This window comes from Lissotriton helveticus, chromosome 4_1, assembly GCF_964261635.1.
Source record: "Lissotriton helveticus chromosome 4_1, aLisHel1.1, whole genome shotgun sequence".
NCBI lineage: Eukaryota > Metazoa > Chordata > Amphibia > Caudata > Salamandridae > Lissotriton > Lissotriton helveticus.
Genome location: NC_136063.1, coordinates 1,861,199,228 through 1,861,227,130, shown reverse-complemented (window position 1 = coordinate 1,861,227,130; position 27,903 = coordinate 1,861,199,228). Strand labels below are relative to the sequence as shown.

The 27,903-nt window shown below is 44.0% G+C and overlaps 1 protein-coding gene across 1 annotated transcript in view; it reads right to left on the bottom strand.

Annotated features, from left to right (window-relative positions):
* Nucleotides 1-1,648: 1,648 nt before the first annotated feature.
* Nucleotides 1,649-27,903, bottom strand: part of ITM2A (integral membrane protein 2A) — a 97,973-nt gene continuing 71,718 nt past the window's right edge. The window contains exons 5-6 of the mRNA XM_078688514.1: nt 20,747-20,897; nt 1,649-2,962 (exon numbers count right to left, since the gene is read on the bottom strand). Coding sequence (XP_078544640.1) covers nt 2,874-2,962; nt 20,747-20,897 — 240 coding nt within the window. The 3' untranslated portion in view covers nt 1,649-2,873. The remainder of the gene's footprint in view (nt 2,963-20,746; nt 20,898-27,903) is intronic.

Here is a 27,903-nt window from a genome sequence, read left to right as displayed (position 1 = left end):
CTCTGAATGTTTTATGCATCATGTGTTTTTCCTGTGTTGCACCTCTGAATGTTTTTATGCATAATGTGTAATGTGTTCTTGCTTCTACCCTCAAATGTATTTTATTCTTAGGTGGTTGTGTTATGCCTAGTATAGTTTATACTAGAGAGGTTATGTGTCCATGCGTGATCTAGGCCTATGGTTATTAGTATTGCGTAGTGTGTACCTAACTTTACCAGTAGTTACTGGTTGTGATTTATAACTGTTATTTTGTGCTACAGTGATTTTATATCCTTTATTCTAATTTCTGACAGTATTTCTATTTCTAAAAGTGTTGATTCTGACAGTGGCATATGTGGCCCTGTCTTGTAAATAATCCCTTATGAATATTGCCCGTGCCAGTTGGCACAATGTACATGTGTGATTTCTATCTGATGTGTTTTGACAATACAAAAGTTATTTTAATATAACCTTGTGTGGAGTTCCTTTTGTGGTGTGCCTAGGATGTTGTTGCTGTTGTGCGCTGGCGCAAATGCTTTACACATTGCCTCAGAGTTTAGCCTCACTGCTCGTGCCAAACTACCAAGGGGGTGAGCAGGGGTTATCTTGGCGTGTGACTCCCTCGCCCTGACTAGAATGGTGGTTTCTGCCTGGCTTTGGCGTCAGCCTTAGCCTACCAGAAATAGCCAGTTCTAACACTACTCTATAGCACAAGGCGCCTCAGAGTGTCATTACCTTACTTGGGAAACTTACTAATTAGGGTGCCCTCTGGCACAAACTGTAAAAAGTACTGAGGTTGTTGCTAGCTGGGATTTGTTGGAAAAAGAATCTACACTAATAAAACAAGCCAGGCTGTGGCAAAAGGAGAAAGAAAATTGCCTGTATAGACATCGCCAAATATTTTGAAATTATGTAAACAAAATAATCACTTTTCAGCTTGGATGAGACTACGCCACGCACGTTCAGCACTTTTAGAAATATAACAACTGTCGTAGCCAGTAAGTTTAGACAAACTGCTAAACAAAGGCTATATTTACTTGCTTTTTTGTAAGCTTCTGATTTCTTTTTTATTGTGTATGATACAGCAAGACATACTATTATCCTACTAACTTAAGAAACACAACAAATGTTAAATTAACGTTTATTGAAGGGTTCTAAGTGTTCGATACAAAATTTCTTATTTTACTAATACACTGTGAAACAAACTTTGTTTTGCCATATTAATGTGGCATGGCTCATGAAAGCTTCCTCAAAAAAGATGAGCTAGCAGAAAATTATATATATATATATACATATATATAGACACATATATATATACATATATATATATACACACACACACACACACACACACACACACACACACACACACAGAAACACCCCACGACAAGTATTGAAAAACAGAGTGTTAAAAGCAATCCTGGATTAGCAGGATTACATTTGGAAGGTGACATTCTTGGGGCTTGTTTTCAAAAACAAGCTAATATTTAATACTGATGACAGTGCGAGCCCATTCAACACATGCCTAATGAAATAGCACAAAGTGAAATTAATAATGTAATTTAGATAAAACTTCCTTATTAGTATATATGAAACATGAACCAATCTCGAAGCAATGAAAATTGTTATTTGAACTTGGGAACTACATTCACAAGACAAAAGGACACAATTTCAAGACAGTGTGCTTTATTACCCATTCCACCACCTTTATGTGCTTCTTTTATGAAATACTGAAGGAAAAAAATCAGGTTAACTACATCTGATCTTCCAAGATATGGTCCAGCGATTTAATAACCAACATATTATTTCTAGCTCTTTTTTTTAATGTTTTACACAAAGAGGTAACAATCAGTAACCAAATTTCCAGAACTGTGAAGCCAGTTTCATGGCTAAACTAGACAGGCACATATCAAGCATATTTTTACATTTTCTTTAGTATTCACTCTATTTAATTTTACAGACATGTATTTTTTTTTTTTTACTTGTTAACAAAAACAAAGGGTAAGACATTCGTCTATTTGGGCAAAGCACACATATGCGCCCTAAGCAATATATTGTGAAATATTTAAGCTTCAACAATACTATAAATATGGTGAAAGAAAATGTTACTACCAGAAAAAGATCCAAATATACACAAACGTCAATACAGTAGTAGCACAAAGCAAAGTCAGCAAACCATGATGACATCAAATTGAAGGAAATCAAGTTTATCATGCTCTATAAAAATAGCGTGTGTGCCAATACGTTCATATAATTTTATTCATTCTAGCAAATTCCCGCTGTCCTAGAAGGCATACAGTAATCTTAGTCCTAAATCGCATTTGGAAGTGGTATAAGCGAGAACGAAGTCAGAAATACTGCAAAAATTTGTGAGGAATGGTACATCAAAAAAATAACTAAGCAATGCCTGTACGGAAAAAAAAGAAAACCCACCAAAAAAGTAATATTTTAAAATAGAGATGCATTGAATCCATTTGTCCATGGCGATGTATTGGTAACACCATTAGCCTGATATACGAATAGCTGATGTTAAAGATTTCCCCCCCTGTAGGTGCTTATTTGCTTGAAATCCCAGCTTCAAACTATATAAACTTATTAATCAGGTAAATCAGACTCCAGCGAAAAATAAACGGAGGGTAATTTTTCATTTTTGGACTTTGTGCCACAGTAAGCAAAACCAGATGATAATTTACAACCACAAAAATCATCTTAATTGCCAAGGCGTTACTTGGAAGAAATTAAACACAACCTGACAAAAGTTTTAATGGTGAAAGATAGGAATCAACAGAGACTTAATAAGGCTTTCGATTATCATTGCACATTTTAATTTAGAAGCCAAGCATTAAGGACCTGTAATTCAATGCGTGACTTTGCAATTATTGATCCAGTGCCATTCACCCTTCGCAGATTCTTGTTTCAACCACATATGCACTTTCAAAATGTTTAATGGAGTTGCATCGTAGAGCTGATCGTTTCTGAAAACCTGAATATAGAAAAATTAGGAACGTTATCAAATTCTAGATGAAATGTACAATTTAGGTCAAAGGTGACTTATGTAAATAAGGCTACTGTTTCAAATATAGACTGTGCAGCGTACATATAAAACACAATCCTGCTGATTTGGGAGTAGAAACATAAGCTAACTTAAAGTTATGCGTACTATTAACACCAACAACAAACAACTTGTGAATACAGTTTCCCAGCACTGATGTCTTTCGAAGATTTACGTCGGATCTATTATTCTTTGTTTTTAGAGTGATGAGAACCCTCAGTAGTCAATGTTTACATTGTAGCCTACAAATACACTCAATACACCCACTTCATTACGTGACCCCAATAGCTAACCAAGGCGGAGCAACACAGATCTCACCTTCTCTTAGAGGCTGAACAGTCTGATATTCAGAGCTCACCAAGAGCAATTTCTGGAGCATTTAGAAAGTTGAGGGCGATGACATGCAAGTGAACCAACCAACATTGATTATCTGTAGCTTCTGCTAACTTTTCTCCTCCCAATTTGGATCTTTTATAGACTGCTATACTTGAAATAAGATTAACAAAGTAACACTACAGAAAAAGTGGAAGAGGCATACATTAAGTGAACCAATTTGTAGCGGTAAAATCTAACTTGGAAAAAAGTTAGAAAAACATTCGAAAGCGAGACCCATGGAAAGACACAAACTGGATACAGAAACAGTACTTGGGCAAAGCTTCAGAGAAGGACAAACGCATGCAGAGGAAGGGAAACCCACACGTGTAGACCAAATTAGCAAATGAGAGTGACAATGAAGCAAACCAATAGGACAAGTTACTTACCTTTGTTAACGCCTTATCTAGCACAGTATCTAACCACAGATTTCTTACCGTAGAATTATCCCCAGGGGTCAGATTGGATCAGGAACATTTGTGAGCAGTACCCCTACGTGCTGGTACGTGGAGTTGATCGTCTTTGTGTGGTGTCAACCGTGCCGGATGTGACGTGTGTGGCGACTCTATAGGCCAGGAGCGCGGAGCCATGAAGCCACAAAGAAGACTCACCAGTGGTGTGGAAAACTGGGGCCCTGAAAGGGGAGCTGCCTTGTCCCTAGAAGTCTGTTTGCAGAGCAGAGAGGATTGGTGGGTCGGTAAGGAATCTGTGCCTAGATAGGTATCTCTAACAGATCGAATGTAAGTAACTTGTCCATATGATAGAGACTTCTAGCCGCAGATTCCCTACCTTAGAATAGAAACCCAAGCAATACTCCCCCGGAGGCAAGTCTGTGAAACAATTTCATACCAGAAAGTCCTGCAGGAACAGAACAGGAAAAGTGCCCCTTCAACGGACCGGTCTGTCCAGGCAGTAGTGTTTTGTGAATTTGTGCAAGGAAGCCTGGCAGATGTCCAGGACCAGGACTGCGCATGCTAACGCAGTGATCAAAGCCTTGGATCTGGTGGAATGAGCATGCAAACCCTCAGTGGGCTGCTTCTTGGCCACTGCGAAGTGGATATTAATGCTGAGCATGACCTATTGGGAGATGGCCCGTTTCTGCACAGCTTTACCCTTCTTACCCCACAAAGACTTGACCGTCCATCCGGGAACAATTTTCTGTAGTGAAGATAGAATGACAATTTTTTCAAGTATAGTTGGTGAAGTCGCTCCTCTTCTTTAGAGGGATATGGTGGACCATAAAAAGTAGTCAGCGTGATGAACAGGCCTACATGAAAGAGTGACGACTTTCAAAAGAAAGGAAGCTCCAGTTCTCAGAACTATGTTGTCATGGAGGATGCTCAGGGAAAGATGCTTGGATGAGGCTCAAAGAGAGCGCACATCAGGAATGTCAGGTCGAGATTAAGGCCAAACTGAGGCATAATAAAGGGAGAAGGAGAAAACATATGTTGCAAACCGTTCAAGAACCTATGTACAATAGGGGATTTGAAGCCGAACAGGAGGTAGGCCAACCGCAGAATGGCAGAAATAGCAGAAAGATTCCCTTTAAGGTGCCCAGAGCAGAGCCCTAATGGGCACGGGAAAGAATAAAGAGAAGAACCTGGGAAAGGGGATAAGTAAGGGAGTTAACCTGCTTTTCTGTAAACAATGCCACAAACTTACCCCAACAGCAGGTGTGTTCTGTTTAACAGAGGGTCACCTGACTGCCAGAATAACGACACAAGCTTCTGGTGGAAGGTCTTAGGCTGTCAACCGTTTCCATTTAATCTCCACGCAGGAAGGCAGAGCCTTGACAAATTTAGGTGGAGAGCCCTCCCTTGCTGCTCCTTCAGAAAGGGGCAGTCTGATTGGAGAACCAGGCCATACTCAACAGCTCGGGATACCAAACTCTCCGAGCCAAGTCCGGAGCCACAAGACTAATTTGAACTGGGTGAGTGGTATGGGCAGAGAGGTGTACAGGAGGACCTGAGCTCCACTTGAGACGAAAAGCACCTCAGAGCGAGAGTCACTTTGGAAACTCATGCACGCAGAACTGCTTACATTGTGCATTCGTGGGGGTGGGGAATAGATCTAACCAGCACGCTCCCCACTGCTGAAAGAGACCTTGCTCCACCTCAAGAGTTGCTACGCGTGATCCACCAGGGATCTTCAGCTGAGTTCATCCACCATGGTGTTCAGAGGGCCCGCCAGATGTTAAACCACCAAAGGTAGGCCAAGCAGTTCCGGAGATGTCCAGAGACGCAGGACCTCTTGACAAACGGTTTAGGACCTCACCAGCCCAGTTTGTTGCAGTACCACATAGCGGTGGTGTTGTCCGTGAAAGCCTGCACTAGCCTTCCCTTGATGGGGTAGAGAGGCTTTTAATGTCAGTCAGATTGCCCGCAGCGCCAGAAGGTGGATTCTGCCGGAGACCAGAGGCCTTTGATCGCCACCTCCCAAGTGTCTTGCATCCGTCACTACTGTCAGATCTGGTTGGGGAAGGGCTAGAGGTCTGCCGCTGGGACATCCGTGGTGGCTGGACCGGTACAGATGCAGCTGGAAGCCCCTTCGTGGCCACAAAAGGAGGCTTTGGAAAGGTCTAAGGACCTGGCCATAAGCCTGCTGTTCTTAAAGCACTCTAGTGCTGAACATGCCTGTACTGAGAAGAGACCGGCACCATGAAAGACATGTCTATAAGCGATGCTAGAACATGCTCAGATAAGCCAGTCATCCTAAAACAGGTGTGGCGTAGTAAGACTACTGTGGACGAAACTGCTCTGCCCGATGAGTTGTTGGCGTCCAGCCCTGTGAGAACGTGTCTCTTCTGATATTTTTAGCCCCCACTTTTTGCATGATATTTGATGTGATTTGGATTGTAGTGCACAGGGTACCTCCTAACCAGGTCCCCAGTGCCTCGTTCCCAAATCTATTCCACAATTGGTCCTTCAGGCACCCTGTAAATTCCTAGTAAATGGTACCTGGGTACCGAGGGCATTGGGACTGAAGAGAGTCACCTAGGGACCCCATCACCTAGACCCTGCAGACTGCCACTGCAGCGTGTATGGCCTGGTGCAGACAAAACCGAGTCCAGATGGCACACTGCCTGTGTGCCATGCCAACTTGCACTGCTTAAGGTATAGGTAAGTCACCCCTCTAGCAGGCCTTCCAGCCCAAAGGCAGGGTGCGGGCATATCTGCAAGGGCCCCTACAATACTTAAGTCCATTCTTAGATATTGTAACTGCCAGGGTAGCCATAGAGAATGCATGGCCTGGAAACTCGACAACTAGAGTTCCCTAGCAACAGATGGCTTCTCTAAAACCAGGAGTGTTTGGTATCAAACTACTACTCTTAATAAATCCACGCGGATGCCAGGGTTGATTTTACTGACACATGCACTCAGAGGTGCAGCCTGAAAACCTACCAACCCTGGTGTGGTCACAGGCTGGCTGTAGGCAGCCTGCCATCACCAGACATGGTTCTGCACCCCTAGGTCAAAAAGCCTCTGCTCTCCAATAGCGGTCAGGTCCATAATTAAAATATCGTCTGCGTACATAAGGAGAAGTGGCCGGTCTACCTTATTGAAAGCAGTAGAAAAGTTGATAAATGCTACATAGACATTTGTCCTGCGCAAGACAGTACATTTCTCTATTATTAGTTTCAACAAACAGATGTAGTCTAAGGTGGAATGGTTTTTCCTAAACCCTGCTTGCTTAATGGGGAGGATTTTCTCCTTTACTACTCAATCAGTGAGATTCTCTCGAATACTGCGGGCAAAGGTTTTCCCAACTGCATCTAACAAGGCTATTTGTCGGTAGTTACCTGGAAGATGTCTTTTGCCCTTTTTATACAGCCGGATTAAGATTCTACCGGACAATGACGAGGGGGTCCGCCCATTCCGATAGCAATATTCAAACAGAGAGGTAAGATATGTTGCCCATAATATTGGCACTTTTTTTATAACTGACATGGGGATTTAATCTGGGCCCATTGCGCCTGAAGCGCTCATTTTTTTTAAATCAGACTAACAACTTCCTCCTTAGTAGGGGCATTACTGTAAACTGAAAATTTGGGGGAGTTCATTCGAAAGAAGTCGGACCAAAAGGAATTTGTATTCGCAGAATAAAGTTCTACTAAGTGGAATTTCCATACTTACTAATTTATTGAGGTGGGAAGAGATTTAATTCTAGTACCACAACTTTCCGTAATTATTTCCCAGTAACGTTTTGAATTTTTTTGGAATCGGCTTCTTTTATTTGAACCCATTCATAATCTTCCTTTTTTTGTTTTAAGGAGCGTTTTTTCCGTTGTCTTTTTCTCTTTAGTAAACCTATTAGTCTATTTCGTTCGGGGGAATAATTCAAAAATTGGACCCTTACCAATTTATTTAAATCCTTATTTATTTGAAGTAATGGATTAAAACAAGGTTTCTCTGTTTAATTATTGTGTGGAAAGATTTACAAGACGTAACCATACTGTTTATACTAAGACTATAAGATTCCAACAAATTATTTTGGGAATGTTCTAAAAATTCTGTTACTCTAAGCTGCTTATCGCCTATTAAAATGGTTAAAGACTCTTAATTTTTAGACGCCCAAAGAATTCTAATCAATTCTGCCATTTGCTTTGTTGAAAGCTACTGCTTTATCCTTAAAATTCCAGGAGCTCTCCCCAGCACAGGACAGGTACATTTTTAAACTAATCACCATACGGTCACTAAATTGATTTTCTAAAATGTCCATATTTGATCATCTATTTAAAAAAATCAGCAGAGGAGATTACATAATCAATAATGGAGCCACCTGTCGGACCCTTATGTAAGTTTCTTGCTGGGATATCTTTCTTTAGTCTTCCATTGACTACTAGTACCTCCAAATTTCTTGAGCCTCCTGGTAAAATTGTTCCTCTTATCGTTTCGACTATGATTTGGAAATTGAACAGGCGGTATATTTAATGCTTCATCCTTAGCAGAGTTAGCGAAAAGCCCCAAACTATGGGTGGAAACTTTAGCATTCAGGTCTCCATCCAACATTAGGTTTTACATTCTGAATTTTCTAGAACAGATGAGACAAAAGCAAGAAAATCTTTTAATAAATGTGTATTAGATAAGCCTGGTGGAATGTATGCATTCTTGATTAAAAGGGACTAGAAGGTAATAGAATCTTCCTTGGTCTCTAGCTTCATTGCCTAACATAGATTTGAGGTATGTGGAAATGTTTTTTAAGACCATTTAAGGCTTGATCTACGCAAAATGGCGATGCCTCTTTTCGCATGACCCCTGCTCACCGGAGATGCAGGGCGGCTCAGCACATAGTAGTCTTCCATGGACCAATTCGTAATATTCCAGGACTCTCGAATACTTATTATAGGGGCGTTCTGTTCTTTCAAGAACAGCAATTCGTTTTTACTTGTGCTTAATCCGGCTATGTTCCAGGAGACCAATTTAAGGCCCTTGCTAGGAAGAGTTCCCAAACCTTAGGCCTACTGAACTGTTTATATTCAGGGACCCTGCCGCCCAACTCCATTTCTTGTTTTCGTCTACAGATTCTACTTTGTCAATCTTTTTCTCTGGTTGGAGGGAGACTCTCCCTCCATCCTTACAGAGAGAGATCTGCAAAAGCCTTTCTCTTTCCAAATGGTGAGCATCAAGCGACGATAGATCTTCTATGGTGGGAAGCGGTGTATTTATGGGCTCTTTTTCAGGGGCTTTCTCCTCATCGGGGACCAAGACATCAATACCACAGCCCCATAGTTTATCATAATTTGAGATAATTAAATGGGACGTCACCTAGGACTCAAACGTCACTCTGGCACCCCCAAATTTGCCATATTTTACAACTTGTACCAAGGCCAAATCACTGCTCTGGACCATTTTTAAGTCATAAATTTCAGCAAAACAACTCAATAAATAAGATCTGTTCATATATAGTTCATGGTCAAAAATAAAGACAAAATCCAACGAAAGGGTTGCAGAAGGCTAGGTGCTAACATAATAATCTCCCTTAAACAGTTTTCTAGGATTATAAATCACATCACTGCCTATAGCGGATGAAAATGATACGGCATTAGGATTCAAACTACATTTTGCGCTTGCTGCAGTATTTAGATATGTGGAAATAGCTTCTTATGACACTAAGATTGCAGTACTGGAGTTCAGCTGAGGTGGGTTGGAGTCAACTGACAAGATTACCACTTGAACTTCTACCATCTTTTGATCTTTTACAGCAGGGATCGGAGGCAAGGATAGATTTATATCAGGGTCAAAACTGATTTGTTTGGCCCTTTCCTTCTTAACCCTCCGGATATTTCCTTGTTTTGTTTTCTTCTTTCTACTAGCGTATTTTCCTTTATTTTTTAAGGCCTTCTCTTGTGATGAAATATGATCAGATTTTAGTTCCTTCGTGGTGAAGTTATCACTTTTATTAATCCCCGTTTAAAAAAAAATTGGATAGACTTTATGTTCTACATTAAATTGTCCTTTCCTGAATTAACAGGGGGTGGCATAAAAGTCTCGGGCTCAAAAAATTGTTGTAGCAAAGAGAGCAGGGAATCATCAAACAAGTCCACATTTTCTTTATCTTTTTGTTTTGAGTAACCAAGGGACATGTCCACCTGAGTACCAAAGTCTCGATAGTTCGGGTAAGTAACAAAGTTCGTTTGAGTAGGTTTCATTAAGTTCAAATTAGATATCTGTGGATGTAGAGAAGTGGTCTTGGAAAAAGAATTTTACTTATTAGATAAAGGAAGGGAAGCCTTACTGATTGGCTGTATATGGTCTGAAAATATTGATTTAGTCAATGATAAAAGTGAGTCCAGGATATAGTCAGAATTGTTTACAGATCTTTCCATAAGAGCTAAGATAGAAGAGAAAACTCTTTCCAGACAAAACCAGGATTCCAACATCAATATTTTATCATCAGACTACTTAATTGGGGGGGGTCCGATTGCAAAAGCAAATCAGGAGTAATTGAAGCTCTTGAACTTATTGAGCCCGCTCCGCTAGGCGATGCTACTCAAAAGCCGCATTTTAATGGAAGAACCAGGAAGATGAACTTGAGAATTTGGAAGATGTGAGATATCAAAAGTACATGGCTAAGGTAATTGCGAAGCCCTCGAGGAGTGATTTAAATTAATATTTAAGTCAAGGAGTGTAAAATCCTCCAATATAAGGTCATCCACTCTAGACTCAGAACATAAATCAATAATAGACGGAGACACGCTATTTTCAGTAGAGTGAATAGTAAAGATTTCACGTGAAGGGCCTTCCACTCTGATTTCAGGACTCACCGCATATCTTACTCCAACCCTTCTATTTTCAGGAGAAGAAACAGTAGCTAGAAATGTAGATTCCACCGCTCATTCTACCTTTTGGGGTAGCGATTCAGACTTAGGCTCCATATTTGCCTCCTTATTTTGACATCTCTTTTTTTGAAAAATAGGTGGAAATGGCATTAAATCTTTAGAGTATTTATCTGAACTGGCTTATTCCTCAGAGGGTTGGCTTTGTTTTTTTTACAAGCTCTTATAAATACCAGTTTCCCTGAATGTAGTTTTTTGCGGTCATAGTTAAAAAAATAAAATAAAAAAGGGCTCAAATTCAATCTTAGGAAATGGATAAGGCTTTGACAAACTTCAGCTTCGGTTGTCTGGTGGACACTCTAGCAACGACTTGCAACACCTGTGGGATATAGGGCTGTATGGCGGTGAGACTTCTGCGACTGTGAGCTGTAGGGCTGTATAGCGATACAACTGCTACCCCATAGATTCAGCCAGGATTATACCTCTGAGAAAGGGAGAGCATGGCACACTAGCGAGCCGCGCCCAACTTAGTTGAGCCACTTCCGCGGGCTCGCCTGAGCACAACACTCAGCGGGCCCCACTAATGAGGTTGCGCTCTCAACCCCCACGCCTTCTTGAGGTTTCCTGGTAAGCTGCCAAACGGTGAACAGACTCTCACACCAAGGAGTTTCTCCTGCGCTCAGTTTTAGCAATGGAGATGTTCAACGCAGATCAGTAGGGCACACAGCGAGGCGCACAGGTGGAATACCGGCTTCCCCTCTGGTTTCTTTGAGCCACCTCCGCGTGTGCACGTTCTTGCTGCAATAGCTGTGGTGGCTGTTCTTGTGCTGGCTGCACCTGTTGCCGGGACACTCACCGCTTGCAACTGCCACTTACCGCAGACACGGAGGCTCAAAGAGGCACCTGCAGCACCGCAGGCGCTGGGGGAGCGGGGCTGCAGAGCGGCTACCACGGCTCGCAAATAAACGGAAGTCCACCGCTCTGTACCGCTTCACGCCGCTCTACACCACTGGACCGCAGTCTGCAATCCGCAGTTCGTGGCCCGCTGCCTCACGTCTGACCGTGGCTCGCAGCCTGTTGGTCCCCTGGCTTGATCGTTACCTGATCTACAGTTTGGAGAGATCAGCGGGGAGCTGGAGCAGGGCAGGGGGAGTAAACAACTTCGGCTTCAGCGTCTGACCGCGGGTCACGGCTCGCCCCCACTCCCTCGGCTTGATCGTCACCTGATCCCCAATGTGGGGAGATCAGCAGGGAGCTAGAGCCAGGGCAGAGGGAGTACGCTGTTTCGGCTTCCTCCTCCTGCTGCGGCAAAAACAAAGACGCGTCAACTGGAACACCACAATCAAATGGGGGTAGGCTATGTCGAAGGGACATGGCAAACATTTCGGCAGATGAGGAGTAAGTGGAGGAGTACTGTTCTTGGGAGTCCCCAGGACGTCTGGCATCACTGTGCTTTTGGGCCACCATAAAGTCTGGGATGGCCGCTATACATGCTGCAACACATAGCTGGGTCTATTCTGAGGTGGCATGGAAGGCAAAACAACGATCGGCTGGAAAGCTACTCCAAACAATTGCCCTTGGTTAGAATTATTGCAAGCATCCTCCCATCACCTTCTGTGTCTCTGATGCAACGGCTGCCTTTGGCAGTGAGCTAGGCCCTGGAATTATCATCTGAATGTTCTGTACTGTTGATGGAACTGATCAGCCGGTGAGAGTAAGCCCAAAGGAAATGTAGCGACCTTTAAAAAGTACTAAAGCAAAGTCTGCCTTTTCTACAAAAAGTCTGGAACCACCAAAAGACATTTCTCGTTAAAAGGCCTGGAATTCAACAGAAAAACCTGTGCACAATGACTAATCATTACACTGGTGTCCATAGCATGGTCCCTAGTGTCAATGTCACCCCTCAATCATATTTTGCAGCATCTTATACAGACTGAATTATTTGGGCAAGGGCGTTGATGCCCATATCCTAAAATATGCATTTGTCTTTGCCCTAGAGAGAAATAGAGTTCAGGTACTGAAAAGCAAAGCGGTCAGAGGATAACTTCCTCTGGCAAAGGTATGGATACATGTTGACTTCGTATCTGGCACTGCTGAAGGAAACACATTAGGTTTAACCTAGATTGGACACTAAGCTCTCACGGGTAGGCTGCGGAGTTAGAAAAGCTCTCAAGGGGCTAGCTATGCCACCAAACTCCCAAGTGACTAACCGGGGGAGCCAAACACAACTTCATCCATCATGCCATCAGTGTGTCTGTTGTGGCCTCATTTAATGGTAACAAAAAAGCTCTGATGTAGCAGATTTAGATTTGGGTTGGGGTAAAAAAGTGGCTTATTATTGGAGTTATACAAGTGTCCACTTCAAAGGACATGATCTGCTAGATATCACACAAATGAAATTAAATAAGTCTCTACTCAATCCCCGGTAATACAAAACAAAGCTGTCGAGCTTAAATCAAGGGAAATGCATAAAATATTTAAGCAATTTGTTTACAGTAGAAAAAGTCACAAAACAAAACTCCACAACAAACTTAACAAAAAGAGAAATCTTTTATGAGTGAAATAAGAACAAAACAACAAAGATCCAATAAGTTCAGCCTGTGATATGAATGTTTACATAGTTCAGATTGGTGCATATCACCAAAAAGCACAAAGTATAGCCCTTGGGAGCAGCAGACTGGGACCGAAGCGATTTCAGGCTAACCGCAATGGACCGCTAGTTGGATACAATAAGTGGATTGGTCTTGGTGAAAGTCTGGAGGTCAAAAATATTCAAGTCCTAATATAGAATGGGCTTAAGTCCTAATGTAGAACAGGACTTTGTCATTTTTTGAGAAGCAAAATTCGGGTCACAGCATAAATTGTAGCCACTGCAGTGGAAGCTTAGGGTGCATTCTTGAAGCAGGTCGGTCCTGCTGGAGCTGTGGAGATATACCACAGAAAAATGTCCAAGACCCTACACAGAATTGATCGTTTTTTTCTCCAAAGGTATTGCGAGCATTGACCAGGACAAAGCTGAAATTCAATCAGATGCCATGGAACTGCCAGTTTGATACTTTTTTCAAAGGTCCCCTGAAACTCAAGAGGAAAGGTTTTGTAAAGTTTCCAAATGTTTGTTTGGTGCTCATACAACCACTGGACCACACTTTAAGGGCTTCAGTACCTATGGGGATGGCACTAAGACTGGTCAGGTATCAAGCAGACCCCAACAACAAAGTCCAGTCCTGGTCCAATTGCCTTTAGTCAGCTGTGTACTTCCAGAAAAAGACCTATTGCACATTGTTGTGTCCTTGTAGCCACACAGGAGTTCTGTCAACTGACCACTGGTGTCCACGTCTTTGACACGAGTAGAAGAGGGAGCAGGTCCATTCCTTTAGGGCTGTTCTCAGGACACAGATCACAGATCCAGTGAGCCTCTGTTTTTTCAAAGGTCCAGAAGGTGTTCTGAGGAAGTACCATGACGGGGCAAATGTATGCCTTGCACAAGCTATTGGGCGGGCTGATTCCATTATGAATAAGGCAAACATATCTACTTTTTCAACAGTTTTGCTTTGTCCTACTACAACGATCCCACGGTGCCCTTTATTCTCAAAGTCCAAAATGGGGAATCCTTTTCCCCTTGGGCAAAGCATGTGTACCTATCCAGAGGTGTGGCATGCAAATGGTAAGGAATATGCTACTTACCAGTATGCATCTGTTCTTGGCATGTAGGGCTGCTGACATTCATATCTGTGCATAGATCGCTGCCTAGTGTTGGGTCCGGATGATTGCACATTGTTGTCCTGGAAGAGTCTTCGAAGTATCACAAGATAGGTGGCTCCTCCCTTGGACTACAAAGCGCATGGGCATCTCTCCATCCTCAGATTGTTTTTCGCCATTGTGGCAGAGATGGAGTATAGTACAGTAAGAGATGTCCATGCAAAGAGTGAATGCTACAGCTGCGACAGGCACCGGGGAGGCGGGTGGGCAATATGAATGTCAGCAGCCCTACATGCCAAGAACAGATGCATACTGGTAAGTAGCATATTCCGTTCGAGGCATGTGGGCTGCTGAATTCATATCTGTGCATAGAATGTATAGCAGTATCTCCCCTAGCGGTGGTTGCGCGTGCCAGCTGCAGCAGTCTGAAAAAGAGTTTTGAGAACAGCCTGACCTACAGCAGCTTGCTGTTTGGAATGTACATCTACATAATAGGGTTTGGTAAATGTATGTATGGTTGACCATGTGGCTGCTCTACAAATTTCGTGTAAAGGAATATTTTCTAGGAAAGCCATGAATGCCCCTAGTTTGCGTGTAGAATGCGCCCTAGGGGGAACTGTTAAGGTGCGTTTTGCTTTTAAATAACATATCTGAATGCACTTAACGATCCATCTGGCTATACCTGATTTTGAAATAGGGTTACCTTTGTGTTGCGGTGAGAAAGCAACAAACAACTGTTTTGTCTTTCGAAATGCTTTAGTTCTATCTATATAGTATAGCAGAGCTCTCTTGACATCTAGAGTATGCAAGGCCCTTTCAGCTACTGTCTGTGGATTTTGAAAGAACACCAGCAGTTCTATTGTTTGATTTATATGAAAATGGGATACCACTTTTGGCATGAATGTAGGGTTTGTTCTGAGAACTACTCTATTTGCATGTACTTGAATGAATGGCTCTTGAATAGTTAGGGCTTGCAGCTCACTAACTCTCCTAAGTGAAGTAATGGCAATAGGGAAAGCCACCTTCCAAGTAAGAAACTGTATTTCGCATGAGTGTAGTGGCTCAAAAGGTGGTCCCATAAGTCTGGTTAAAACGATGTTTAGATTCCAGACTGGTGAAGGTGGGTGTGTTCGAGGAATTACTCGTTTAAGTCCTTCCATAAATGCTTTAATTGCTGGCACTCTAAACAGTGAAAGGTGTTGCCTGTTTTGGAGATAAGCTGCTAGCGCAGCTAAATGTATCCTGATGGATGAGTAGGCTAAATTGCAACGTTGTAGGTGCAAGAGATAGCAAATGATGTTCTGTGTAGAAGCATCTAATGGGTTTATATCGTTGATACTGCAGTAAATGACGAAATGTTTCCACTTTGCTGCATAACATGCCCTGGTAGTGGGTTTTCTTGCCTCTTTGATAATATTCATGCAGTCTAGAGGCAAGTTCAGGTATCCAAACTCTAAGATTTCAGGAGCCAGATCGCCAGGTTCATCTGTTGCGGATCTGGGTGTTGTATTTCTCCATGGCTCTGAGTTAAAAGACTGGGTGTGAGTCGCAGTCTTTGATGAGGCACCACGTCAGTTCTAGGAACGTTGTGTACCATGGTTGCCTTGCCCATGTGGGAGCAACTAGCATTAGCGTCAGCGAATGTCGGCGCATTATGCGTGCCACTAGCGGTATTAATGGAGCTGGGAGAAAAGCGGACGCAAATCTGCCTGACCAGTTCATCCATATCGCATTGCCCCGCGACTGCGGATGTGGGAACCTGGCGGCAAAGTACTGGCATTTTGCGTTTTCGCTTGTGGCAAACAGATCTATCTCCGGTTGTCCCCACTGCCGGAAGAATGGTTGGAGCACATTGGGGTGAATCTCCCATTCGTGCATCTGTTGACTGCTGAGCAGGTCGGCTATTTGATTGTCCTTGCCTGGGAGGTGTTCCGCCATGAGGAACATGTTCCTTTGAATGGCCCATTTCCACACACTTTGAGCTAGATGAGATAGCTGTAGGGAATGTGTTCCTCCCTGTTTTTTAATATAATACATAGCTGTCATGTTGACCGTCCGGATCAACACAGTCTTGTTGCATAAGTGTTTTTTGAACGCTTTTAGTGCTAGAAAGACCGTCATCAACTCTAGTAGATTGATGTGCATCTTCTTTTGTTGTATTGTCCATAGACCCTGGACTGTGTAATGCAGGACATGGGCTCCCCAGCCTAGCAGGGATGCGTCCACCGTCATCACTATTTGTGGGACAGGCTCCTGGAACAGTCGTCCTTTGCAAAGGTTTTGTGGATTCCACCAATGCAGAGAGTTGTATGCCCGACTGGTCACCAACACTAGGTCTTTTAATTGTCCCTGAGCCTGGTTCCACTGCCGTGCTAGGCACTCCAGTAGCGGACGCATGTGTAGTCTGGCATGAGGGACTATGAATATGCACGAGGCCATAATGCCTATTAGTTGCATAAACACTCGAGCTGGCAATGAGTGTTGTGGTTTGAACCTTTGGATTAACGTTTGCATTCCGTTGATCCGTGCTGCGTTTGGATATGCCTTTGCTGCTAGTGTATCTACTGTCGCTCCCAGGTACTGTTGGACGTGTGAGGGTTGCAGGTGTGACTTTGGGTAGTTCAGCGAGAAGCCTAGACTGTGCAGGAGATGAATGGTCTTTGACGTGTGGCTGGCACATTGCTGGGCCGATGGCGCTTGTATTAGCCAATCGTCCAGATATGGGTACACATGAATCTGTTGTCTCCTGAGATGCGCCGCCACTGTCGCTAGGCATTTGGTGAACACCCGTGGAGCTGTTGTTACACCGAATGGTAGGACTTTGAACTGGTAGTGGTGTTGTCCTTGAATAGTAAACCTGAGATACTTTCTGTGAGCAGGGTGTATTGGTATAAGAAAGTATGCGTCTTAGAGGTCTAGAGTTGCTAGGAAGTCTCCCTAGCGCAGCAGTGGTAAGACGTGTTGCAGAGTGAGCATGTGAAAATGCTCTGATAAAATGTACTGGTTGAGGGGCCTGAGGTCCAATATTGGTCTGAGAGAACCGTCCTTTTTGGGAATGAGGAAGTATAGTGAGTATACTCCTGTTCCTTGATGTTTGAATGGGACTGGTTCTATGGCCCCCTTTTGCAGCATACTGATGACCTCTTGCTGCAATAATGTTATATGTTCCTTTGACATTGGACGGTGTACGGGTGGTATGTTGGGTGGTGTTGATGTGAGTTCTAGGCAATAGCCATGTTGGATAATTTGCCTGACCCACTTGTCTGTAGTGATGTTTAGCCAGACTGGCAGGAACTGTTGTAGTCTTCCCCCGAACTGTGTTATATGGTCTGGGGGTAGTGCCAAGAAGTCACTGTTTGGTGTTAGTGGAGGATCTATTGGCATTGCCTCCACGACCTCTGCCCTTATTATTTCCTCTGTATCCACCCCTGTTTGTGTTTTTATTGTATGTGGATTGCGTATTACTTTTGTATGTGGAGGATTGCTGCGATGTGTTACCTCGCGCTCCTCCTCTATAGTTGGAGCGACGAAAGGAGCCTCTGTGTTGTTGGGACTGAAGAGCTCCCATTGACTTTGCAGTCTCTGCGTCCTTTTTCATTTTGTCCAGAATTGAGTCAACTGCTGGACCAAACAAAAAATCTGGATTTATTGGCTGGTTAAGAATTGTGGCCTGGACTTCACCTTTAAATCCAGATATGCGAAGCCATGCGAGTCTCCCAAGCAGTACGCTTGTGTTGATAGATCTGGCAGCTGTATCTGCCGCGTCTAGAACACACTTAATGGAGGCATTGGTGATGAGCTTTCCCTCCTGTATAAGTTCATCCGCCTGCTCCTTGAAAGGCTCAGGTAACTGTTGGAGAAGGCCTTCTAAACTGTCATAGTGCGCTCTGTCATATCTAGCCAGCAAGGCTTGAGTATTGGCTATTCTGCATGAGTTTGCTGCTTGAGCAGCTACTCTCTTTCCTGATGCTTCTAATATCAGGAGGAGCCTCTCCAGTAGTTTGGGAATTAGCACGCTTTCGTGCGTTGGATACCACCAATGAGTCTAAAGGCAGTTGTCCCCTGATGTAAGTAGGGTCTACTGGTGCAGCCCTATACTTCTTCTCAATTCTAGGGTTGATGACATGTGCCCTAGCAGTGTCTTTGAATAAGTCATTTGTGTGCTTTAGGACCCCTTTTAACATTGGAAGTGTTTTGACACTTTTTTCTGATGTTGCAAGCTTATCAAACAGAAAATCTTCCTCTATAGCATCTGAATGCATTTCTACATTATGGTAGAGCGCTGCTCTATCTATTAATGAGTTGAAAGCCACTGTGTCTTCTGTAAGTGATGGCTTAGCTGGGTATACATTTGTGTCTGTAATGGGTTGAGCCCAATCAGTGTCTGGGTCATCCCCCCATGGCTGTGAGTTGGGTTCTACATATGGGTTTAGTGGATATCCAAAATCCATCTCTGCGTCATGATCTACATCTGGGTTGTAGTCAGAGAGTGTAGGTGAGTATGGTGCATATGGAGTAGTAGGCATAGCTGGAGAGATAGGTTGGAAAAGAATAGGAGAGGTTGCACAGTCTCTTTTCTTTTTGAGTGGAATTTTAGAAAAGTCTTCAGCAGGCACTGGTCTTTTCTTCCTTGTATAAACAGTCACTTTCCCAGTATTGGGGTCAATATATAGTTTGGACTGATCTTCTGTAGAGGGGTCTGGATGGATGATCTCGTCTTCCACAGTCTTTTGCCTTGGCGCCGTTGTTTTAGGTTTGACCTTCTTCGGTTCGATGCCTTTAATCGGGTCGACCGGTTTCGGTGCCTGGAGCTGCTTTTGAGGCTTTAGTGTCTGTCCGACAGGTTTTGTCGGTCCGACGTCTTTCACAGGTTGCACCACTTTTTTCGGACCGATCGGTTTTGTCGGTTCGATAACCTTTGTTGGGTGTCCTGACTTGTTCGGCTGTAGAGGTGTCCTCGGAGCCTGCGTCTTTGGCTCGATGCCCTTCTTCGGATCGATGGGCTTCGGATCGACCGCTCTCGGTTGGTCTACTTTCGGTTTCGCTTTCGGTTCGACGACCGCCTTGGGCGTAGCCCTTTTGCCTTCGTAGACAGCCTTTTGTCGCTTTTCGGCAGTCAAACTTGATTTGTTCGAGTCGACGGCCTTTGGCTTCGAAGGTTTATATGGAACGCTGGCCTTCGGCTCGGCGCCCTTTGTAATTATCACCTTCGGTTCGACGACGTTCGGTCCGAAGACTGTCGTGTCGATGACTTTCGGTTTCGATTGAACCGGCCTTGGATTACGTGTCTCAGAAGGCTCTTTTTGTATATTCTTAGCCGGGCGGTATTGCGGGGCTATAGAACCAGTATTTAGAGCTTGGCTAAGGCCTGTTGGCGATGCCTCGACCTGAGTCTCTGATATTGGTGTAGTGTCTGTGTGGGGCGGTGTACTCACGCTTCGCCCCCCGTTGTCATCGGAGTCGTCTTCGACAGCTACGATGTCTTGGTCGTATTCCTCGACATCGACGATTTGTTCTTTCTCGTCGATATAATATTCAGAGTCGTGCTCGGAGTATTGATCTTCCTCTTGATCCGAGTCTTCGGCGTCAACTAGTTCTTCCTCATCGTCGAAGATATTCTCGGGCTCCAGTGCCGACCTGTGCATTTCTTGCCTTGCCGCCCGCCGATTCCGGATCGTCTTTTTGGACCGGAACTGGGCACAAGCTAGGCAATTATCTTCATTATGATCTGGTGATAAACATTTGTTGCACACAGGATGCTTATCTGTATGCGGGAACTTTGAGTTGCACTGCGGGCAATATTTGAATGGACTTCGTTCCATCGACCGTCGGTCCACGTGGCGTCGGGAAGGCCTAACGGCCCGATTCGACGACCGGAGTGCAAGTAAATTGTGAAGACAGCTTTTCGGTACCGATCGAAAACAATACTGACGAATCCGAAGGCCTTTTGGCCTTTTTGAAAAGTTTATTTCGATTCCGAACTTGGAGTGCAGGAAAGTGCATCTGAACCCAATGGCGGAAAAAAACAATCTGAGGATGGAGAGGATGCCTATGCGCACTGTAGTCCAAGGGAGGAGCCACCTATCTCGTGATACTTCGAAGACTCTTCCAGGACAACAATGTGCAATCATCCGGACCCAACACTAGGCGGCGATATATGCACAGATATGAATTCAGCAGCCCACATGCCTCGCACCGTTTAGTTGCTTATGATTTCAAAGGATGCGTGCAGTGTTCAAGACTGAAAACTAAGCATGCATTCTCCAAAGGAAGACTGAATGGGTTAAATTGTTACTCTGCGTACTTTTGGTAAACTGCAAGAAGACGTATATGGAAGAGAAAACAAATACTTAATAAAATAACCTTACCAATAATGTGATCTCTGCGCTGAAGCCTGAAAGTCTTTTTCCCAGCACAGAGTTGGTAAATGAAGATTCCCAGTTCAGAGACATCATCAATCTCCTCTGTGACTATCATTTCTTCGTGGATTAGATAGGTCTGTGGCAGGTAGGAACCAGTCTGAAAAATAGGGGAACTATTACTCATGTTGCCATTATATTAGTACTTTTCTTAGAGCACAATTCAAAATACCTGAAGGGTTATTTTCTTGTACTTTAAGTCCTCTATCAAGGGCATGGTTTCTGGATTCATAACCAATAAAATATGTAGATGTATATCCAATTACACAGTATAAACAGATCATTTTGCGTTTAAAACATTCTTTAAGGAACACATGCTTACTGAGAGCAATCTTTATTTTCAGAGGCAATTAGCAAAATTAAAGTAGGTTTTAATTACACAGTGTCAAAACGCCATAAAATGGATAAAAATGCAGAGCAGAAAACTGCGCCACCAAGCATTATACGCATGGGCTATGCGTATACAGCCCATGATTTAGACAGTAACACTTTCCTAAAATAGAAAATATGATCAGTTTGGCAGTTATTTTTGGATAAAGTTGAGTAAGGATGCAGTAAGTAAAAACAAACTAAATACCCAGTTCAAGAGGAATCTGGCAGGAGATTCATTAAGTCAAAGAAAATGCCCGTGACCAAAAGGAATATGTTACTTACCCTGTAAATATTTTCTGTTCATAGATTCACATGCTCTGCATGCTCCTGCCATCTAGAGTTGGGCTCAGATGGTTCAAGTTGCTTTTGTTTGAAAAAGTGTCTTCCAATCACAAAGGTGATGCCTCCCATAGTAGGGAATGAGCTTGGGCACCACCTCCACTGTTAGACTGTTTTCCACAGAGTGCAAGTGTGTGGGGGGCCAGTATCAAGAATGTGCTAACCATTCAAATTACGTATAATAGGTCAATGTTTAATGTTACAGAGACTTCCAAATAAGGCACTTACTCTGAGGAGGGTAGACTAATGCATCTACAGCACTTAAAGCTGTAAACAGATGCTCGCAAGGAAGATATTCTGTTCATAGCATGCGTGGCTGTAGATAACCATTATCTGCATAAACTGAAAAGGAGTACTCCCCAAAGCTGAGGTTAGTAAGTGGATGATGCAGATGTCTAAAGCAAAGTTCTTAATATTGTTTGGCCAACTCTTGGCCAACTCTTGCGTCAGGTTCAGAGATTTGTGATGGAGCATCTGTCCTTTGTGTCTGGAGAGGAGCCTGGGGTGCATTTTCAAAGATAGTTTCAGAAGCTTGCTGTACCAGTAATGGTGTGGCCATGCTGCAGGCGTATGCAAAGACGCTGAATCATTTCATTGAAAAGACATTGCACCTGGTTTCTGGTTGACAAAATCTGCTGGTGTACCACCAGTATTTCTTGTTGCTTCGGGTGGCGAACAAGTTAAGCATGGGACAACACCACTTGGGGAAGACTTAGTCCACTTGATACTGGTGGAGCTCTCACTCATGGAAGTCTGATACTGTTCAGCTTGGCAGGTCCACCTGATCGTTTGGGTAGTTGTTCTATGGTATCCTGGTTTTTGAGGCAGACAACCCAGTATACCGATTGTAAAACTTTCCTCATGACTACAGCATATCGAAGACCTGGTGTTTTCGACTTCAGTCCTGACACTACCGCCACTTTTCTAGATACTCCATAATCCTGCAGTTTTCTTGACTATAATTCTGTTCTTATTGGTTTATCTCCTCTATTCTTGAACATTGTAAAGCTTACCTTTCCTTTTTGGATACTGCTTTATCCAGTATTTACTCCCAAATGTGATACTATTGTTATCATCGCTCTGCTCTCTGTATACTAGTACAGGGCTCTGATAGCCGCAAGAGTCATGTTTGTACTATATAAACCCATCAAATTAAATAAAATTAAAAACCTCGTTCTTTCCTGCTTGGCGAAGAAAAACACAATTGCTGTTCTGTCCATCCTGACAAGGATGCTTGACCTGCCACTTTCGAAGAAAGGTTTTTAAGGCCATGTAGGAAACTGGCACTCTATACAGTGTACCAAAACGAGAGCACACTGTGCAGAGAGTCGAGGCAATCCTAATTGGTTTACAGAGGAAAACAGAACACTAAACGTTCTATTTTTTGGTAAGTGGGTGAACAGTTTAGGCTTATCGGAGGCTAGTGTTAAGCACTCATTGCACAATCAGTCAGTGAGACACACTCAATAAGGATATCAAACACCAACTTATAAAAATAACAGATTTTTATATTAATTTAGACACCAAGATCATCATACTCAAGTACTTTTCAAGATAGTGATTATTTAAAACTTTAAAGATTCAATATAGAGCATTTTCAAAGCAGTAATGCTATCCGATGGGGGAAAATATATACTGCATTCTGTCACTTGGCAACGACTTACAAGACGGCTCCTCTGGACTGGAGTTAAGTATGGGGTAGGGTCCAAGGCAGCACCAACTGGTCACCTTGGTTGGCTCTGAGGTGTCAGGGTGCGGAGGTGCTTTGCAGTCAATGGGAGACAGTCCACTTGAAAAGCACAGGTTTTGGGCACACTGGTATACAGTCGATCCACTCGGGTTGGAGGGCTCCTGTGTAGTGCGACTTTGTCCAGTGGGGTTGCACTGTTTATGACACTTATGGTTCTCGGTCCCTACAGAAAGAGGCTGCAGGTGGGGACAGGGGGACCAATGTGGCCAAACCCAAGAGTGGACAGATGCTCATAAGGGTTTCAGAACCATGTTGGCACTGTCGCCTCCCTCGCACTCGTACTGAGGGGTGTGGGTGCAAGGAGTCCTTGAGGCGTCAGGTTGCGGTAGGTCAGAGACTCCTGTAGGAAAATGGCTCTTTATGTGGTATACCAGTTAGTGGTTATATCGTATAATGAGTCCAGAGATTCCCCCTGACGTGTACAGGGCTCAACATAAACCTAAAGGGCTATATTTGTGGTAGTGTGGTCAAGCAGAGTTAGGCCTAACAGAGGTGTGCAAGACATTTGTTATGCACACAGGGATTAAAAAATGACAGCACAAAAAGAAGATCCACACCAACTTTAGAAAAATAAGCTTCTTCCAAGGTTTATTTTAAGACAATGAAATACGTAAAAAGGTAAGCACATTTTTCAAGAAAAATACTTTTTACTTTAAAAGGTGCTAACTTACAGGCTTCTTTGGGTTTAGGTTGCCGGTTTGCTGTTTGGGAGTGGGGGGCCACCACTTCTGGTAGTGAGCACCCTACGTCCACTCTCTGTGAGGTGAGGAGCCACCAACTCAGGGTGAACAGCATGATTAGTCGGGTCTTTTTGTGGTTCAGGTAGGGCTTCACCAGTGCCAACTTTGGAATTCTCCCCTTTTGGTGTAGAATTTCCATGGCTCACTGGATCTGTGGCTAACAGTTGACACCTTTCCTAACGTTCTTCTTTGGCTCCTTCTTTTGGGGCTTACCTGCACTAACTGCAGGTTTAGACCCCTTTTCCAGATTCCTTGTGTGAGGCCTTCACTGGATAAGTACTTCACTTTGGCTCATACCAACCTCTGGGTGGTCATTCCCAAGGAGACAGTCAAAGAGGATGTCTTTATTAACTACCACCTTTCTCCAACTAAGGGACCCGGCTATTTCTAGGGGCACTACAGCCACAGGTCTAACAGTGGCCTCCCTTGGGATAGACCTTACTATTTTTGTCTCACCTGGGGCATACTGGTATGAGAGCATCAACCCGACATTCACCACAGAGTGACAAGCAGTTATTTCTCAGTGCAGTGGCTAGGATTCCATTCACCAGCATGTGGTAGAAGAGTCTACTCCCCCTGGAATCCCCAACTCACCTTTTGGGCCCACTTTCCACTTGAAGCCCTGGTCTGAGGAACCACCCTCAAAGGCTACACTGGCAACCCCTGAAGTTAAACTAAGGATTTGGCTTTTAGGACAGCAAGGGTACTTGGATAGGTGCCCTATGTTGTTGCATTTAAGGCACCAAGTCTTCCTGGTGTCCCAGTTCACACCCTGGTACCAATTTTATATTTTGTGAGGTGTCTTGGGGCACACCCTCCAAATCCAGTTTTTGGTGGCCTAAAAGGGACTCCTTACTTTAATCTGTTTCAGAGTGCCCTTCTGTATGGGGGAGGATCTTTTTGGCCTCATTCTTTTGGTCACCCCCACCATACCTAGATTTAGACACTCTGGTCCTTACCCAATGATCAGCCTTCTTCCCCAACTCTTGGGGAAGGACTGGCCCCAGGACTACTAGGTATTGATGCACATTTTCCTGCACACAATTACTTACCAGATGTTCTTTCACTATCAAATTATAATGTCCATCATGATCATGCACATTACCACCATCTAACCAACCTCCTAGTGATTTCACGGAGTAGTTAGTCTACAAAATCTACCCAAGTCTGGCTCTAGGCTTTTTGAGCTTTCCTGAATCTGATCCTATACTCCTCAGTGGCGAATCATAAGCCCTCAACTAGGTCATAGGATTAAGCCTCTTTCTCAGAGTATCAAGAGTCTAGCCCTGCGCTTGCCTTGGAACATGTCCCACAGGATAGCGCTTCACAGCTTTTTGTCACCCTGTCTGCTAAGACAGGACCTATCCTATCAAAAGCAATGAACCAGTTTGTGAGATCATCGCCTTCAAATAATTTTGGGAAAATCCCTTTGGGGATTTTAGGGTCAAAATAATCTACTCTCTCCCTATTTATTGTGCTGCCACCATAGATGGGTCATAGGCCCATCTCAGGTCTTTCTTTTTACATGGCCAGTAGTTTATTCTCTAATGCTATACTCTTGGCCAGTTTCCGAACATCTGCATCTTCAGTGTCTACTTCATCTAGGACACTACAGTGGTCACTTCCAGAGGTGTTGCTATCTGAGGAGGTAGTGGTGGATTCAGAGTCCCCCTCCTTCGACCACTTGGGATTCATCATACTCTTCCCTACTGGAGGAAGTTCTACCTGCCAGGGCCATGTATATCTCGGTCAGCAAATGCTGCAGATGGGCTTTTGTGGTTTCAGGACCCATGGCAAGTTTCCATGCCTTGCACAGCTCTTTGATTTGTGGAGCTCTCAGGTGTGCATAGGGGACCAGGCTGAGCTCTTGGGGAAGTCCCTGGGGACCCAGACAGGGTTTTTAAAGAAGTTGGGAACGTATTAGTAAATTTCCAAAATAATGTTAAGTATATGACTACTTTACAGACTTCAAATTTCTAATCAGCAGGGGTCTTAACTAAGGCCCTAACACTAGTTTAAATTAGAAAGAAACTGAAAATTTGAAAAATATTTTATCTAAAGACAATTTAGAATTTCCTTTTGTGAAATCAATCAAGTGCTACAACAAATGTTTTGTACCGGACAGCTGCACAACCAATGTAAGAAGCCGGCTCCTTATGTAATATACCAGTAAGTGGATATACTTTGTAGAGACAAGGGCTCAATGTAAACTGAAAGTGCTCTATTCGTGGTACTGTGGTCGAGCAGGCTTAGGCCTAACACAGAGGAGTGTAAGACATTTGTTATGCACATAATGATTAATGACACAACTCGAAAAGAAGATCCATACCAATTTTAGAAAAATAAGCTTCTTTCAAGAAATCGGTAAAAATACTTTTGACTTTAAAAACTGGACACTTGGAAAACAAGAATGCAGCTTTGCAGGTAAGTACACAACTTACAGTCTTGATTTTCAGGATGAAGAATCCGCACCAGACATGGTTTAGGTAAGTAGCAAATCTGCACCTCCAGCGGCACAGGGACGGCCAGGTACAGGGATCAAACTCGGGATCTGGTGCCAATTTTATCGAAAGGAGATGGGGGAAAAAAAAAATGGAAGACATGGTGCTCACAGGTGAATAAAGCGGTTTGGTATTGCAGTCTCCGGGGGTTAAAGTAAGAACAGGTGGGGCCACAAGGCAGCACTAATCTTACACCCTCAGCGGCACAGGGTCGTCTGGGTGTAGAGTGCCGACACAGCGGCGGACGCCCAATATAAGTCAATGGGGAGATCGGTTTTGCAGAAACGCCTTGAAAAACATGTCTTAGAACCCAGGTACCTCTCAGGAGGTCAGGCCAGGAGGCCAGATGTAGAAACCCCACAGCTGCCCAGGTAATTAGATGATAGAATACGCAAGTACACAGTTGGTTGCGCTCCCCAAGGTCCAGGGGCTTCTGTTGCAGGGGTGTCCTTAGGTGTTGGAAAAGATTTACTGGGCAGGTCAGGTGGAGTCTTCGAGTTGAGGCTACAGGCGTCGAGGTAGAGCCCGGCAGGGGTTAGCTCACAGTGGACTCTTGCTCAGAAGTGCTGGGGAACCTTCACAGGACTGGTGGGCTACTTCGACTCGGGATGTGGGTGTTAGGTGCAGGGGTGGGTCCGGTGTTGTTTTAGTCAGTTTCTTCTGGACAGGTCCGCTATTCACAGGAGAGCTTAATCTTTGACGAAGGCTTTGAAGATTGATGGGCTGCAGGAGGGGCAGTCATTTGGCTGCCAGATCATCAAGGGCTGCAGACAGGCCGGCAGGGCTGGTGCCAAGTCAGTTGGTGTCTGCAGTCTTCTCTGCTGGTGCAACGTTTTAGTGTCCAGTTCTTCATCAGTCATCAGGAGTATAGATTTAGAGGCGTTACAGGGGAGTGACCGGTAGGGACCATTTACTAGGGACCTAAAGGGGTGTCTGAAGTTGCTCATCGTGAAACAGTTTTAGTGAAAGAACACTGGTACGGGGAACCTGGAAAGCAGGGTCCCAGTAAACTTCAGTAAAAGTTGCATCAAAAACAATGCTAAACATGGGGGGGTTGGGGTGGGGAGGAAGTACGGCAACAGAAACTAACTTTGCAACACTCAGTGACCTTGTGAGGGGGAAACAAGGAAGCCAGGCCACACTTGGGATGGCAAATTCGGATGTCCCTCGATGGTGGGTCAAGCTTGGAGCTGTTGGAAGGTCGGATTGGACCACCAACAAGCCTTGGTTGCTGCAACTGCTCTGGTACACAGGCTATTAGTGCTGGGTAGCTCCTGAGGGTTCTGGCGTCTCCTAACTTGGCAATGATACGGATTTAACATCCTGAGCATGGAGGCCTTTGTCCTGTCATGCTGCTCATTTGGCGAGTCCGATGGCTAGCAACACGGTGGATCAGCAAATGCT